We start from the raw sequence: 18592 nt of genomic DNA, 5'->3' as shown, positions 1-18592 counted from the left end.
GGCTAACTTGCTTCCAGGTTTTGGCCTACAAAAATATGTCATCCCTGCAGCGCTCTAATTTTCACACTGTTTGTTATGCTGTTTTCAGACCATTTTAGGACACTTTTTATACTCTCTTTACTATATTAAAATGTAGGTTATTTCAATTTATGAATTTTAAATTAACATAAAAGAAAAACAGGTCAGATCACACACACATATAAACATACAAACATGTACGCGTGTTTCAAAATACACTGAAATCTTTATTGCCATGTAACACAATATCATATCAGTGCCCATACAGTGAACTCAGGGGGTTCAATTCATTGTGAGACTAAACAGTGTCTAAACATTGTTCTAATGTAAAAATACAACTATTACTCAACCCTTTGTCCTTGTTTAAATTAATAATTCTTTACATTTTTTTTTTTTTTACATTATCCTTTTTTAAAAACAACTCTATACATATTCTACAAAATTATGACCAGGCATTCTGTGTACAGAGTGGTATTTCAGGTAGATATTTATATATATATATATTACTTTTTAAATAACCATTTTGTCTGAGACACTAGATCAGTAAATACTACACCGCATTATGTCCCTCTGAAAATCTCAAATGCATAGAAGGCTTTCCACATATAGATATATTACCATGTTTCTTTTCATTTGGCTGAGAGACTCTAGTGGACACAATGAAAGACGTTGATGGAAAGACAGGTTGTTGAGGGGAAAATAAAAGCTGTGTTAAATGTACAATGCACCCAAGTGATCTTGTATCCAGTGATATAAATTCCCAAGACGACTCTATATTATAATTACCCGATTGTAGATTTACTATTTATGGCTCTAGAGCACTTAATTCAAGCAAAACTGCACCATTGACTTCATTACTGCATCCCTGATTCTGACAATACACAATCATATGCATTACAAACTTTACAATTGGGTAAAAACGTGTCTGTGACATTAAAGTTACATTACATACAGTACATACATGCGTGTGTGTATGGTGTACCATCACAAGAGGTGTTCTTGCATTAAAGCACAGTGAAAATAAAGCACAAGATCACTTCTATTCGCTCAAGTCTGTATAATGAACCCTAAATTGACCACCAACAGAAATACAGCTTCTCATTTTTACAGTGTTTAGACAGCAGGTACAGTACATAACCTCACATAATGTACCCTGCATTCCCTAGAAAAAGGGGTTTCAATGCCCTGAAAAGTGCTACTGTGAACAAATGTATTTCTCAGGAAACAGAACGCACTACTGACATTGATGCTTGGTTGGCAGCAAGCAAAAAATTAGGCCACATAGTGCATTTTTCTGTAGTGCTGCTACAATTTCATAACAATAAAACTGTGATTTCAAGATTGATGATGACAACGACTCAACAAAAGACGACGTGTTAAAACGTCAACAAAAGTGCAGCTATTCTCTTCTGAAGAGTGTTCAAAACACCCTATGACAATGATACAAAAAATGTGTTTGACTTCATCATGAAATATGTTGAGGTGCAGTTCATAATTAAAATTCCTAGTGATGCATTAATTAAAAAGGAAGTCACCACAGACACGCAAATTTGATAAGTCATTTAACTGGTATGGCTTCTGTAATGTCCCATAACAAATGGGGGAAGTTTAGCTGCATGCCAAAATGAGCGTGATGCACGAAATGGCACCTTCAGTGATGAACAGCTCCGTTTCAAGGGGGACTATTATATGGGTCTGGTTTTTCTGTTCGACAATAATCCACCAATCCTCTGGCAACCACTTTGTACAGGCCCAGGCTTCTGAGCTTTTCCACAAGGTTGACGCTGAAAATGTTTCTCTGCCGTTCCTTTTCTCTTTTTACTTCACTTGTATGAAAGGTTCGTTGTCTTTCCTCTGAGGACGCGGTGAGGGAGTGAACGAGAGGAGAGTGAGGATAGGCTGCGGCTGAGATGCCATGCTCGGATACAAGTTGCAGCAGACCGAGGGAGGAGGTCGGGTGGAGGTGTGATGTGGACCCAGACTGAAGGCCTGATGACATCCTCACATGCTCACAGCTCCCACAAGCGGACGCACTGCGGGGCCGAAGGCTGGGGAGAGAACAAGGAAGAACAATGTCAGATGCTCCATGGGAAACTTTAGGCAGCTACACCAGAAATGAACAGGGCAGGACACAAGTGCTTATGCTTATGAATAAATGGATGTGAAGATGAGACTTGAACAAGTTGGTTAACAGGTTCAACAGCATTTAGACTTGACATGCACAGTCTAGTATTAGTAAGTCATTCTCAAAAAAACGACATTTCAGTCAGGATTTTAAATATTCAAGAAACCCCATATAAAAAAGAGGGCTTTCTATCTATACCTATGACATCTTAATGATAAGGTAAAATTGTTATTTGCCAGGTGCCTGAAAAAAAAAACCTTGTCCTCTTCATCTGGAATATCAATTAAAGCTGGGGTAGGTAAGAATGGTCTAAAAAACTTATTTTTCAAATTTGTTTAAACTTTATTGATATATCAATACACAATTAAAATGTAAGTATTCTGAAAAAGAAAGTATAAAAATCGAGTGTATGTAGACCTCTAACGACTGTTTTAAAGACAGCTCATTATTTCCATTCAGTCCACCCTCTCCCTTCTGGGGTCCTTCCAAAGCCACGCCCCCAAAACACATGAACGCGCGACTCCGACAGCTGAGCTGGAAGACGCATTATTTACCTGAGACGAGCGGAGAGGAAGGAGCAGTGCATGTAGCATCATGTCAGAATCACATGTAATAAAAAAATCTAACTTTATCATTATGAATATAAACAAATAAGATGTATTTTAGTAGCCTACTCACTATCAAGCTATCATATCGATATTGGTAAAGTTTAAAATATATATTTTTTGATTCGCTAACGAGCTAGTTATAACTATAAGGCAAAGCTAAAAACAGGTTGCATTGATACACGTTTTTCCATTTCCATTAGTTGCACTGTGATGAAGATGAATTTCGTGTAAGATTCATAACATATAACGTTAGGCCTACTAGCTGTTAAACATGTATTTTGTTATGTAAAGTTCCCCCCACAGCGGAGCCTGCCGTGATCGCGCAGGCTAGTAAACATGCAGGGTCACCGATGACGACGGATAAACAGTTACGGCACATTCACTGGTAGGGACGAAATGCTTTACATTGACTGGCCTGCCCATACTTTGACTACAAACTTGGTCCTCAAATCATTACGTATTATGCAATACATGTAATGTAACTTTATAACGTTGCACTCATTCTATGAGTTATAAATAGCTAGTAAGATAATATAATGGTAACTAATGTTGCAGTAGGCTATGTAAATAATTATTCTAGCGATATGTAATGCTAAATAAGGTTTGCTAGTACATTATTTTAGCAACATGACAAGCCAGTGAATTAGCAGGTTTCAATTGTTGCTTTGCACAGTGCGTGCCATTTTATCTGTATGTTATGCGGCTAGAGTTTTAACACTGAGTCAATGGGCTCCGACGGGCTTGTTTATCGTCATCGGTCTTTTTCCGTTTACCTGTCTTTGTTGTATGAGCAGGTTCCACTCGAGAAATTGGTAGTTTTGGTTGTTTGTCCGCCATTAGCACAGCTGCTCGGCACACCGGCAATCTTGATTTTGAATGACGGTACGCGCTGTGCACACTGTTGCCAACTATTTTCACAGGAAAGTAGCTAACGCCTTCCCTAAAAGTCGCTAAATGTCGCTAGATGACGTCATACGTCAATTAGCATATTCATGACGTAATCGCTTCGTACTTGCGTTATGCCTGCCTGCCTAATGTGTTTTCTCTCTAAATTAATGCTCACAATCTGTATTTAATATAATATAATATAATATAAAGTATACTTTATATTATATTATATTAAATACAGATTGTCTTTATAAAGCTGTTCTCATTTCCTATCTTTTTTTTTTTTTTTGTCTGACGAGTAGCTATAATATAGTGAATGACTACATTTTTTTATAGGCCTATGTGGAAAATTATCTGAGAGAGTTGGCGAATCGGATGAACTAAAGCTCTGTGATAGTGAGTATTACAAGTATTAAGCACAAGAAAAGAAAGCAAATTAAAATGGTTTAAATTAAATATAAAACAAAAGAGAAGCAGATAAGTGATAAGTCAGTGAAAAACACTGCTGATTCGCGTCAGTCAGCTGCCGTGCGCTCAACAGAAGAGCGCCGCTGCCCGCTGTTCCTCTCAGCCATTCACTGAACAGGGTAGACGCAGCTAGAGAGGGTGACGACAGGGAGAACGCAAGCGCCCGCGCTCGCAGGACAGTACTGGCAACATTTGAAGGTTACTGAGGTTTGTCCAAAAAGTAGCTAGATTTGTCGCTAGTCGCTTTTTTGAAAAAATGTCGTCAAAGGGGTCTGAAAAGTCGCTAAAAATAGCGACAAAGTCGCTAAGTTGGCAACACTGGCTGTGCAAGAAGGGGGGATCAGCGCGTACGCGAACTTGATTGACACTGCTAAGACACTCCTCCTGGCTCTGAAGGCATCTGATTGGTTCTGTACACTCGGACCGAGTGGCAGTGATTGGTCAGAGTTTTTACTGTCCTGCAGCTGCTACAGAGGTCTGATTGTTTTCATTCCTTTTTCTGAACACATAATGTATTGACTACTCTCAGGATGGAAGGACCATTTCACCCAGTATAAAAAAAAGTGTTTCTGAACAGGATTACCTACCCTAGCTTTAAATGAAAGTACAGTTAGCTAGCTACCAATTTATTTAAATTAATTAAAAAAAAAATTCCAGGTGAAGCATTAGTGAAAGTTTACAAAAAAGCAAAGTGCAAAGAGTTCAAATAATTCAAACAAGAGCAAACAATTATAATAATGCAAACAATTAAGAAAAGAATGTCCATTTTTTATGTCAATCACCTTTTGCACATTTGGAGCAACAGTATGGAGCTCCTAAAGGGACATGGTAATGGAAAAAATATGAGATGGGAGAAAAAAAAATATTTCAATGTGTTTGTGTTCACTTGCAAAAGTTTTGCGTTGCCCTGAGAAACTTTGCGTTCGCTCCAAAACTTTTGATTTTGTGAGTGAATGCAAAGTTTCTGGGGGGAACCCAAAAGCCTTGACTATTTTACCTCCCATCCAGAGGTGGACGAAGTACACAACTTCCTTACTTGAGTGAAAGTATAGATACTACTGGTCAAATATTACTCCGTTACAAGTAAAAGTTGTAAAGACCTATTTTTACTTAAGTAAAAGTACAGAAGTACTCGTTTTTAAAAGTACTTAAGTATCAAAAGTAAAAAGTAAATGTCAATGCATTGTTTTATTATTGTTGCATTGTTGTATGTAATACTTACAGTACCTTATGCCTCTGAATCTATGCCTGCCTACCCTCATATCAATATCACATTTATTTCTAGAACACAGTTCCAGTAGCGGGATTGAATGTGAGATAGAATAAATTCACTCAATAACGTCCACAATGGTTTCGGACACCCAAATGGCTGTTCCCTCAAATAGTGCCCTATTTAAAGTTTTTTGGCTTTTAGTATGAATGTGTTAGCCTTACTGTTATCTATAAGCTAGTGTGCTCCAAAACAATGACAAAATTCTCATTTAGGAGACCAAACCCAACGTTAAAAATGAAAATCAGGTTTATGTCAGAATTCAATGTCAGATTGACGTTGATCTCCAACGTTGGACAGACGTTGTATTGTGGCTGAAAATGAAAATCGTGTTGATGTCAGAAACCAACATCAGTCGGGTTCTGACATCAACCCGACTTTTATTTTCAATCAATATCCAACGTCAATATGACGTCGGGTTCTGATGTCAATCAGAACTTTCATTTCCAACCAAAATGCAACCCCTGCAACCAAAATCATCCACTGACTGATGTTACTTTCTACTCAAGGACCTTGACAGAATTGTAGTGGAGTAAAAAGTACAATATTTGTCTTTCAAATGTAGTGAAGTTAAAAGTAAAAAGTTTCCTACCCAAATAGGTAACCCTTCCTTTTACAGTCCCCTAATTACTAGGTATTTACCTGGTAAATATATGGTAAGTTATAGTTGGTTATTGGTAATTACCACAGGTGACAAGTATGTAAATGCAGAGAAACTACAAACTAATTACTAAGTATTTACCTGGTAAGCATATGGTAAATTATAGTATTTAATTAGTGTAATTACTTAAGGTGATTAGTATGCAATTACAGAGAAACTACCAGGGGAAAAAAACACCACTGTTAAATATCAACTCAACAAAGTACTGTGTACTTGTTACCTGTTAAGGTTGGTAATAACTCAGATTTAATTGTGTACTTCCTCAGAATGTAGGCAGACAATTTTTAGAAACTCCTCCAGTATTACCCATCAATTCAAGTTAGGTTTGTAGTTATCCTAGGGTTATGTTGGTAACAGTCCATGTTTATTTATTACTATCTTGAAATTAAGACCGTAGTTTCCAATAAATTACCTTGTCTTACATAGTTGTTGTTCATTGCTACACCCATTTATAGAGGGTTTATCAAATAATTTACCTTACACTTAACTTACCTGGTAACTACCCCACAGGAATAGTTTTCCCTAATGTCATGGCACATCTTAAATACTGGGTATGTTCTTGCAGATGTTTTTACAATTTACTCCGTAAGTAAAGTGAAACTACTGTAAAATGAAGCCTTGTTTATTTCCATGGTATTACCGGAATTGTACCATGTAACCTGATCATTCCCTTTTCCATATAGTCACAATTTTTTTACCTCGTATGTCCTGCAACGTTACCAAGGAAAACATGACAATTTACTCAGTAAGTAAAGAGCAACTGTACTGTAAAAGGAAGCCTCGTTTATTTCCATGGAATTACTGGGATCTGACCCTATAATCTGTAACTTAATAGCTACGTAACTGTTAACAGGGAAAACTATTCCTGTGGGGTAGTTACCAGGTAAGTTAAGTGTAAGGTAAATTATTTGATAAACCCTCTATAAATGGGTGTAGCAATGAACAACAACTATGTAAGACAAGGTAATTTATTGGAAACTACGGTCTTAATTTCAAGATAGTAATAAATAAACATGGACTGTTACCAACATAACCCTAGGATAACTACAAACCTAACTTGAATTGATGGGTAATACTGGAGGAGTTTCTAAAAATTGTCTGCCTACATTCTGAGGAAGTACACAATTAAATCGGAGTTATTACCAACCTAAACAGGTAACAAGTACACAGTACTTTGTTGAGTTGATATTTAACAGTGGTGTTTTTTTTCCCCTGGTAGTTTCTCTGTAATTGCATACTAATCACCTTAAGTAATTACACACTAAAATACTATAATTTACCATATGCTTACCAGGTAAATACTTAGTAATTAGTTTGTAGTTTCTCTGCATTTACATTCTTGTTACCTGTGGTAATTACCAATAACCAACTATAACTTACCATATATTTACCCGGTAAATACCTAGTAATTAGGGGACTGTAAAAGGAAGGGTTACCAAAAAGGGATACTCAAGTAAAGTACAGATACTCAAAAAGTGTACTTAAGTACAGTACTCAAGTAAATGTACTTTGTTACTGTCCACCTCTGCTCCCATCTCATATATTTGTTCCTTCACCATGTCCCTTTGGGGGCTCCGTAGAACAATATGTTCTTTCTCCAAACTTTCTGACTTTGAAAGTCATTTTTTAAACAAGTTTGTACCTTCAAAATACTAGTTTCCCCATGATGTTGAAAATTATTAATAGGCTATACCTTTAAATGTAATTTTTTTTTCTCCACTTGGTCCTTTTGAATGTTATTGATGTAAAGTATTTTATCAGAAAATGATTTAAGGATGATTTAATTAATAAAACATTTTATAATTGTCTTTTTATGGGAATTTTTCACTGGCATTACAATCCTTGTTTACAAAAACAAAAAAGTGACACTTTACAATAAGGTATCATTTGTTAACATTAATTAATGCATTAACTAATATGAATTAACAGTGAAAAATATATTTTTACAGCATTTATTAACCTTTGTTAATGTTAGTTAATAAAAATGTTCACCATGCAATAACTAATGTTAACAGATACAACATTCAATCTTAAAAATGTACTAGTAAATGTTGAGATTGATATTAACTAAGAATAATAAATGCTGCAGACGTATTCTTTATTGTTAGTTCATGTTATCTTATGTTAACAAATGAAACCTTGGTCCAGATTAGTAATGTCAAAATGTTAATATCACCAACATTTATAGGAGAATTTAACTGTATTTCAGAACTTCAGCATTTTTGAGAATGACATTAGTACATTCATTTTCCTAATAAAACATGATCTTAGTAGAAAAGCGTTATGTTAAAACAGATGTGCGATGCATGAGACATAACAGCACTCATACCTAAACCTATATCTGAACAGGAGAGAAGACGGAATCAATAACAAAACGTCATATTCTGTTATGCTACGATGTTTTTTTTAGCACATGAATGAAACCTAAGGTTAGAGAGAAAGAAAGTTAGTGAATGGATTTCACAATTGCACGGATGATCCTAGTAAAGGGATCGAAAAAATCATGCCTGACACGTCTTACTTTACGGAGGATGGTATTATAACTGTACAAAGAGCCGGTTCCAGCGTTTCCTGTTACAGAGGGAAGGAGGGAAAATAAGCAGGAATACTAAAAGAAAATACTAAATACTAAAATAATTTTTGATTGTGAAATTTGACACAGACATTTCTAATACTCCGCCAAGTGCCTCATTTTGTTTTTAAATGTAAGAATTTAAGCAATTGTCTAGTTTTATGCGAATGTCCGTTAAAAACGAGAGCAGGAGAATTTTGATGGATGAGTGACAGTCCTATAATAAGCACTGTGTGAATCATGTCTTACCTGGTGGAGAAGGAGGAGAGGAAGACAGAGGGATGGAGGATCTGACAGCTAGCGGTCGGGTGCGTGGGGGAGGTCTGAGGGATGCTAGGTCTGGATGAACTGACTGCAAGTTTATGTGAGAAAATGCAAACATGCTAAATCTCAGCTATGCAAGACAGCACTAGAGTAAAAACAGGGTGGAATTTGCTAGAACTGAAGCATGAGGAAAATTATAAATTTGGTCATTTAAAAATACATATATACTGAAATCTAAACCCTTTTTAAAAGAAAATGTGTTACTGTAGGTGACGCGGTTCTTACCCACAGTGCAGTGCAGGAGGTTGGGGAATTTGGACAGATCAGGCTCATCCTCCTCGAGGTCGTTGAGGCTGTAGACATGCTGAAAATCCCCGTCCAGCTCTCTGAAGTCTTTGGTGAGGACACCGGGCCGTGGGTGCAGGATACCCCCCAGATTGGGCTTGGCCAGCTGCTGCCACTGGTGCAGAGTCACTGAGCCTGTGGACAGTGGAAAGATTAAGTAAATGGGTAAATTCATTTGTTTGTTCCCCCCAAAAAAATTCCTACACATTTCAAAATTCCATACTTTTCCAGACAAATTTACAAACCTCTCTGTAGACTTTGCAGAACATATTTGACATAAATGGTTATAATGGCACTAAACGATCACTAAACTTTTGCCATTAATTCACTCTGCTAGTATTATACATTTATTAGTAGAAATTCGTCATTTTATATTGTAGAAAACTGAATAGGGGAAATAGTTGCCTAATCTTTTATAGTCAGACAAAAAATTTTTCCATACTTATCCATATCTGGAAATTGCTCAAATCAAATTCCATACTTTTCAAAAACTGGGAAAAGACTCTGTATTTTAATAAAGATGCTTATAAGTTTCACTGCTTATTAATATTTGAAAATCTACCTAATCAAAATCATGTGGGGCAACCAACATGCAGAAACATAATGGGAAAAAAACATCAAACTGGAAATGATATCATACAGAGGATCCCTGCATCACTGTGTGTTAAATGGATACTCCACTTTTTTGGGAAATAGGCTCATTTTACAACTCCCCCAGAGTTAAACAGTTGAGTTTTACCGTTTTCGAATCCATTCAGCCGAGTTTCTAATATTTAGAAGAATATCAGTAACCAGACAGTTTCTGGTCTCATTGACTTCCATAGTAGGAAAAAATATATACTATGGAAGTCAATGAGACCAGAAACTGTCTGGTTACTGATATTCTTCTAAATATCAGAAACTCGGCTGAATGGATTCGAAATCGGTAAAACTCAACTGTTTAACTCTGGGGGAGTTGTAAAATGAGCCTATTTTCAAAAAAAGTGGAGTATCCCTTTATGAGTCAATAAATCTTTTTTTTAAGAATCCCATAATTTCATCAGGGCAAGATTAATGTTGGTTCCATAATTGTGCAACTCCCCTAAAACGTAAAGATGTATGTATATATTTGATTATATGATTATATCTTATGTTATTTTATTTTTATTTAATTATTTACTCATTATTTTATGTTTTTTATTTATTTTTATATTTATAGAAATTCAGCTGAACAACAGCCGAAATGCATCATTTTTCCTGTTTATCACTGTAAAGCTGCTTTGAAATAATCTGTATTGTATAAATATACCTGTAAATAAAGGTGACTTGACTATAATTTGTGGTTTGGAAAGCCACAGAATTGGGGTTGATCTAAATGTTTAGCATTCATGACTATTTGTGTGCGATACTGACCCTCCAGCGGCTTGACTATCTGCAGCCGTTCGGGCAGGTACGAGCGGGAGGAGCCTGTGCCTGACGAATGCGTGGAGGTGCCAGAGTAGTTAGTTCCTGTGGATACAACGCTGCCATTGGGCGTCAGGAAGCCGCTGGAGCCGCCGCCACTGCCGCTGCTTCCACTCTGCAGGGCGCGCAGTTTCCTTTCCCGCTCCACCTCGAAGAACGGACGCTCTGATGTGTGGCTCTCCTGACGCTCTGAGAGAGACCGTAGCGCTTCCTCTAAATCCTGCCCACCGGGCGTACCAGGCTGGCCCAAACGCTTCAACTCCAGCAACCTATGCAGGAAATAAGTTAGAATTCATTATTTATTGATTCATTGTTAAAAGTAAATTTTTGTTCAACATTTAAGAGAAACTAATTGTAGCAGACACTGACCCATGATCCTGTGTGTGTGTTGGAGGCGAGTGCTTATCCTCCAGGTTGACGCTAACATTGTCTGATTCATAATAACTGGTCCGTGGTGTACTGATCCGTGGTGTACTGATTCGACTAGAGCGCAATGATGCAGGGCTCGAACCCGCAACATGGGGAGAGAGATTCTGGGAACGTAGCCGAGCCGCATGATTGGCCACTTTCACCGTCTCAAACACCCGCAATGGATGATTCCTGCACAGCAAATTCAAGAGAATCACATCATGTTCTTGCAGTCCATGGTTATTTTACAACATTTATATACATTATGTACACAACACATGTTACGCGCTGAATAAATGGAATTTTTGTTTTGTTTCCAAAAAATATATCTACACGTTAAAACAAAAAAAAATATTATTTGAGATGCAAACTTATCTAAGATAATAAATAAAGCATATAGATAATAATAAAGCAACCTATTTTTAACATTTATGCTAAAATTATAAAGTGCCAGTGGAATGAGAAAAATAAAATGTAATAAAATAATTCAAAATGCACTTCTGTTCAAAAGTTTGGGGTAAGATTTTTTAAATGTTTTTGAAAAATATTTGTTATACATTATTATTTTTAAACCGTGGTATATTATTTTTTATTTGAATAGCGAGTTGAAAAGAACAGCATTTATTTGAAATTAAAATATTTTGTAACATTATAAATATCTTTACTGTCCCTTTTGATCAATTGAATATGTCCTTGCAGAATAAAAACCTTACTGAATAAAATTTCAATAAAAAACAACACTGAATATTCTTCTGAAAATCCTACACACTTAATATTTTATTAATATTTATAAAATGATGTCTTGTTTAACAGATATCTAGATATTGTTTTATTGTAAAACGAATCAAAACTGCTGGTTTGCAATATATGAACGGCTGTTACATGTACTCAGGTGACTAACTTGTACTCAGTGGGCGCTGGGCTGTCTAGGCCCTTCCGGAAGGTTCCTTCAATCTCAGCAGCAAGTGAATCCATTGGGAAGACCGCTGCCAGGGTGCTATAACGCTGCACAGTGCTGTTGGGCAGACTCTTATTGCGCAGGTTTTTAATGTCCTCTCTGGCTTCATGGAGCATGTCTTCAGTTTCCGAGTACCTCTCCTGCAGTTCCTTCAGCTGCCACCAGAGGGAGACAGAACATAATAAATCGACACAAAAGCCACTGCTTGAAAACAATCAATGACAGCAGCAGAATGCTGTGTGAACATTGTGGCATTGATATTGTGAGGATTGTACCTCTGTTTTAACCTGCGCCTGGGATTCCCGGGAGGCATTCAGATGTTGCGTTAACTCCTCGTTCTCAGCAGTGAGCTGAATTTGGAAGCAAATTTGATGTATTAATTTATATAAATGTATTCTCTAAATGGTGTGAAAGATTAAATAGAGTGTGTGTGGGTTTGCGTGTCTAACCCCTTTGCAGCGCTGCTCCAGGTCGACAATCTGTCCCAGGAGGGCACTAATCTCCTCTTGTTGTCTTAGCGAATCTTCCACCTTCCGGGCCAACTCATCTGACAGAGATACGGCCCGCTTATTCGCTGTCGCTGGTGAGAGAGGGAAGAAGAGGAAACTTTAGTCTGTTAACTTATTTGAGATACCGAATGATGAGATGGTCATTGTGGGTAATTTACTCACCGAGTTCATCAACACACACCATCATAAGCCTTTGCTCTTGTTCCTCGTAACTGTTGGTCTCAAATGTTAACTCATTAGCCTAAAAAAAGAGTGACGGGTGTGAAAACATGTATCTAATTGTAGCACAACTTTGATATTTTTTTGTGCATGTATGTAATACGCGTTAGAACACACCTCTGTGCGCAATTTGAAGTTCTCCTCTTCCAGACCCTTGAGTTTCTGTTGCAGAAAGTCGTAATTGACGTAGCTGCTGAGAGATGTGGACGAATCATTCCGTATAAGCCTGAAGGAGAAGGACACACTTATCAGAATTAAGTCATTGATCACTCATTGTGTGTGTGTGTGTGTGTGTGTGTGTGTGTGTGTGTGTGTGTGTGTGTGTGTGTGTGTGTGAGACTCACAGTGTTTCTGAGGCATGCTCTATATCTTCAGTGCTGGCATAAAAGTGCAGGAGATCGTCTCTCATGGAGAGCTCATGACGCAGCTGAGAAATCTGTAAGAACAGACCCAGAATCAGCGTTAAATTCCATATACCACAAAACACTAAGTGCATTATATCTATTATATCATTCCTAAATTAGGAAGTACACTGCTTTTAAACTATATATATAAATTAAAATGCTGCTTTAGACAAAATAATACTAATACAACTGTTTAAAGGAACATTTTGTATTTTCATTCAAAAATGAACATATTATCAGTATTTGTACACTCTCACTTCATTTAAAACCTGATTTTATTTATTCTTTCATTTGACCAAAAAATATTTTTGTGAAGAATTTTTAACACAGCTCTTGCCAGACCTATAAAGCTCTAAAAAAGGCACACAAAAAAAACACCATAAATGTGTCATAAAAAGATGATGATCAGCAAAACATATATATAGTCACACTTGATTATGCTTGGCACACATGAAAAATTCTTCAAAAAAAAATTACACTTTTGTTCCACAAATACCACAAGCTTACATATTTGTGGGAAATGGGTGAGTAATGAAGAATTACAATTTTTGTGTGCAATACTCCTTTTAAAACAAGAAAAACAATTTTTTTTTTTAGCAATTATAACCTCTTCCTGGGCAATTTCCAGCTGTTCGTCCAGTAGTTTGTTGCGTTCAGTCAGGGCTTTATTTTGCTTAAGCAGCGATTGGCCAATCCGGGCTGCCAATTCCAGATCCCGCTCTTTCTGCGGAGGAAGACAAGCATGTGCGGGACTTTTATTATGTCATCACGGAAGTACTACAGTGGTATAATTTACACCAACTATTGTGACTGTGAAGCAAACCATGTTGTCTCTCACCTCCTCAAGCAGATGTGTAACTGCCTCAATGTCATGATATGTCTTTGTGATTTGACCAACTCTCTCTGAACACAGCACTGCAGAGGAAAAAAGATATTGAGAGAGTATGAATGTGAGAAAGAGACATTGGGTTGGCTGATGGGCTCATGATAATTGACCAGAAACAATGTAATAAAGATGATAGATTTCAGAATAATGTCACTACAGTGTGTGTGTCAGAAAACACCTCTGATGTTCAAATGGATGAAACACTGCTTATAAAAGTGTGATCTATGCGGAACTGCATTATACAGCACCGTAGAGTCAATGTGACCCAACCTCGACGGGACGGGTAACAGAGACGTCTAGGTAGTCAAGAACAAGAGCCTCTTAGCCTGATCCTCATTAAGGATTCATTCTCGTTTTCATCTCTACTTATAAATATACTGATCGTGCCTGGTTTACAACCATCTTTCCAGACCAGTGGTTCCCCACTAGGCATACTTTTTCAAGGGATATACATTTTTCTTTTATTAAATATGAATTAATAAAATATAAACGAAAAATAAATATTAAAATATCTTACAGACTTAGAATATTACAGAATATTTCTATTGTAAAACACAATGAAATTTTCAAATATAATAAAAATTAAAAATACATATATAAATATAACAAATATTATACTATTAAAATATAAATATTATATATTTATTTAATATTAAAATCTTATCTTCTTTTTTTCTTTTTTTTAAGGGAAGTAAACCAGCAATATTTTATATATTTGCTAAAAGATATTCAGTTTAAAATGAGTTAAAAAGGACCACAACAGCTATGTTTCCATCCAAAATTGCGAATTTAACTTGCACAAAATTGGATAAAACATTTGCAAATGCTTTTCATCCCATGTGTTCAAGAGAACAAAATCGTCACTTCCTGGGACATTGGCGCAAAATATCTGAACTAAAAATGGAAGTGGCTGCAATCAGGAAGCCACTGTAGCTCTTTTTTTCTACATCATAAATGACTTGCGTCTGTCATGTTATCTTAAATTCAGATGGTGTTTGGGAACACAATCATGTGAGACGCTTCTGGGAGGTCATTATACCAAATAAATCTGATGACAGACTTTGGTTCAGGTATTTCAGAATGATCAAACCAATATTTGAGATGCTGTGCAATGAAATTGGTCCACTGGTTAGTCCAGTTACCCAATAACATCACACAGTTTTTTTGTTGTGCATCAAGAGATTTGTTCGGTAAATGTGTTTCCATCATAGTTTATGTCTTCTTAAAAATGTATCTGCCTCAATTGAGCACACAAGTTAAAATTTTGCGCATCTTGACGTATCCATGCATCGGTTTTTATGTGATGTCCCAAAATGCACATACAAATAGGTGGATGGAAACATAGTTAATGGTACTTAACTGTCAGGATACATGTCAAAAAAGGTTGGGAAACACTTCCCTGGACACAGATCCAGAGGTGCTGCTTTTAAATATGGACACTACTTACTTTTATAAGTAATAAATCTGTGCAAAGCACGACCATGAGTGCAATATATTTTGCTGCTTTCTTTCAAGACAGGTATTTTCACTTGGTTGGTTCTTGTTTCTCCTTGAGGCGTAATCAAATTTCAACTGGAATGTGACGTGTTTGACTTTGCTAAAATAGGAGCTTGGCAGCGGTTCCCAGCTCTGCAAACGACGACTTGGCTCAGAAGAGTCCACATTAATAAAGCTTTAACCTTCTACACCAGGGACAGTGAAAAGCACTGCAGAATTTGTGTGATAGCAAGTCAAATAACAAAGATCTGCTCTGGCTTACAGCTGATAGTGTTGCAGACAACAGGGAAAACAAAGCTAAATGCAAATAATTACATGCAATTGACAATTCAATATACAGAGTTTGCAAAGCAAATCAAATAGACCTAATAACCTTTTAAAAATCTTTTGTTTTTGAAAATGCATCCAATGAAAGTTTTGAAAACGTTACAAAAGGGAAAAATGAAATAAATTATTAATGAATTAAATATGTGCTTACTTGGAATGACAAAAATCATGATTTGTGCAAACCACAATGTGTTTTGGATGGCAATAGCATGAAACCACTGGAAGTCAAGACATTTAGAAACTTCAAATCTGCAGCAAAAGCAGTTCAGTGGCAGAGCGCATGTAATGATTAGTGTCAGCATGTGTTCTTTCATTCAGTCCTCCACAAGCTCTGGCCAGTGACAGAGCCGCTGCTAAATCTGCTCACCTGGCCTGAGAAGGGGTTCAGGCCTGCTGTGATTTACGTCAATGACAGAATTAAGAACATTAAGGAAAGTAAGACAGTAGTCTGTACTTCGTGACACTGGACTGAGCTTCTGTGGGCAGGATAAAGTGACTGGACAGATTAAAGTGATTTAGCCCTTGTTAAAAAGCCCTTCATCCTTCAAAGTATAAATCAGGAAATTGTGATTAAATGTTTTGCTATGATTAAAACACAGACTTAGATACAGAAATCAGAGTTCTGTAAATGGTATTTATGTACTTTTTTTTTTACCTTGAGCATAAAAATATTTTTTTTTACATTTTCAGACCTCAAATGTCTTTAAAACACAAACATTTTAAAGTGCAAGTTGCATAATGTAAAAAAAAAAGGTTAATCTAGCACACATAAAACAATTTATCTGCAAGCCAATTTGTCCATCTACATTCCATTTTTAGAGATGCATATCAACAAGGTCAAAACTCCATTCCTTGTGTGTCCATCATTATGAAAAACAGGACAATATCACACAAGGACAAAGACACTGTAACCACATATTTGAGGTGAAACAACACTGACATCTTCAGAGAAGAGCAAACAAATTCTTCTGCAGATGATAAAGAGGATTTTTTTGACATGCGGTGCATGTTGTTCAATACCATCTTCAGCAAATAAAGACCTTCACGATTCACACGGGGAGTCTCTTTCCCTCCTCCTGCCTCACAGCATAAAAAATCCAGTACGAATAACTGCTCTTTCCCACTATTTGTCTCCTTATCTTTCTCTGTTACCTTGTACCAGCTCCCTGCACAGTCCCTCAGTGTCGGGTTCCTCTTCGTCCTCTGGTTCTTCATCGTCTTCATCATGGCTTGTGCTGCTGTCTCTCTCGCTCTCATCCATTCCTGAACTGCTCCACACCTCAATTTCTGCACTCATGCTTTGATATGATCTCTGTCTCCTCTGCAATGCGGTCTGTCTCGAGTCTCTCTCTCTCTCTCTCCCTCTCTCTCTCTCTCTCTCTATCTCTCCACAGTATGTGCCAGGCTGATTTATGACACGTTAAGCAATCCGTCTGTTTCTTGCGAGTCACCACGGCTGTCCACTAGGCTTTCTGCTCACTAATGCACCTGTACGCACGCTAATGTTGTTATTGAATCTGCTGAGAGTGTGTGTCACTTCAGCTCATGCCTGATGGCAGCTCAGACTCACCTGGCTGCTCTGAGCCACAGGAGGACATCAACTCTGAGAGGAGGGGAGGACGGCTGAAGGGAACTTAGAGGAGTACATGAAAGACCAGAGGATTTGTGCATGTTTTTGCAGGCATTTGGAGTCTTGGAGTATTGGATCATGTTTATTTGTGAGAGATTTTTGCAGATTTGATTTGAAACAGCTTGTGTTATTGTACAGATGGAACACCCCCCCTGTTCAAACACAATATGGTAGCTTCCAGATTAATGCCATAATACTGCAGCACAACAGACGGACACTCCCACACTCACAGGACACATCAGAGCTGTTATTGTTAACTTAAACAAAAACTATTCAAAATATTAAGTTTTTGGTAATTGAAATAAAGCTGAAATAAAATAAAATATAAATATTAGATGAAAAACCTTAAAACAAAAATTTTCTTAAAACAAACCTTAAAACAAAAAGAGTTTCTTTCTTCTGTTGAACACAAAATAAGATATTTTGAAGAATGTTGGTAACCAGACAGTTGATGGACCCCATTGACTTCCATAGTAGAAAAAAAAAATACCATGGAAGTCAATGGGGTCCATCAACTGTCTGGTTACCAACATTCTTCAAAATATCTTATTTTGTGTTCAACAGAAGAAATAAACTCATACAGATTTGGAACAACATGAGGTTGAGTAAATGATGACAGAATTTTCATTTTTGGGTGAACAATCCCTATAAGCTCTGTAGAATATTAAATATTAAATATAAAATATAAAGAACTGAAATATAAAAATTACAAATATTAATACAAACTATAATAGTATATAAATAATATTAAAATAACACAGCATTTCCAGGAGGAGTGTGTGTATGCAGCTAAAACTACAGCCATCTGAATCTTAGAGTAAAATGTTTTTAGTCTATGTTTGAGTCCAAAACAATCCATTTAGCATTCAAGCTGTCAATCCATCCTACGAATGTTGAATGCCAAATGACAGTGGCGATGTGAAAACATGGTGTTGAATTCAACACTGTATTTCCTTCGCCTTTACTCTTTCTCCTTCAGACATGCTAAAAGAATCTGGGCCAAAATTGCTTTCTAGCAAAATTCTGAAGGGCTCTATCAAATATTAAACAACACCCGTGTCAATTTTTCATTGTGGTCAGTGGATTGCAGGT

At 36.7% G+C, this 18592-nt stretch overlaps 1 protein-coding gene across 2 annotated transcripts; it reads right to left on the bottom strand.

The window, feature by feature from the left end:
* Nucleotides 1–224: 224 nt before the first annotated feature.
* Nucleotides 225–17438, bottom strand: hap1 (huntingtin associated protein 1). Of its 2 annotated transcripts, XM_079856536.1 has the most exons (15): nt 17023–17438; nt 13999–14075; nt 13768–13884; nt 13101–13192; nt 12874–12982; nt 12700–12778; nt 12478–12608; nt 12304–12378; nt 11972–12183; nt 11032–11262; nt 10612–10931; nt 9160–9354; nt 8860–8962; nt 8560–8609; nt 225–2066 (listed from the first exon to the last, which is right to left on the bottom strand). In XM_079856536.1, exons 1-14 carry the CDS (start codon nt 17165–17167, stop codon nt 8576–8578), a joined length of 1920 nt encoding a protein of 639 aa, XP_079712662.1. In that variant the 5' UTR covers nt 17168–17438; the 3' UTR covers nt 225–2066; nt 8560–8575. The 2 variants fall into 2 exon arrangements, with proteins under 2 accessions (XP_079712662.1, XP_079712661.1); XM_079856535.1 differs by lacking the exon at nt 8560–8609.
* Between the last annotated feature and the right edge of the window lie 1154 nt (nt 17439–18592).

Source organism: Squalius cephalus (genome assembly GCF_949319135.1).
Source record: "Squalius cephalus genome assembly, chromosome: 22".
NCBI classification, from domain to species: domain Eukaryota; kingdom Metazoa; phylum Chordata; class Actinopteri; order Cypriniformes; family Leuciscidae; genus Squalius; species Squalius cephalus.
This window is presented reverse-complemented; position numbering and strand designations above follow the sequence as displayed.

Bases quoted from the DNA above. Each gene is read 5' to 3' on its own strand.
- hap1 (XM_079856535.1), bottom strand. From the start codon at position 17,167: ATGAGTGCAGAAATTGAGGTGTGGAGCAGTTCAGGAATGGATGAGAGC. The intron at 12,609-12,699 runs GTGAGTAAATTA...CTCTCTCACCAG, and splicing joins GGTGTGTGTTGATGAACTCG to CGACAGCGAATAAGCGGGCC. The intron at 10,932-11,031 runs GTCAGTGTCTGC...TTTCCTGCATAG, and splicing joins ACACACACACAGGATCATGG to GTTGCTGGAGTTGAAGCGTT.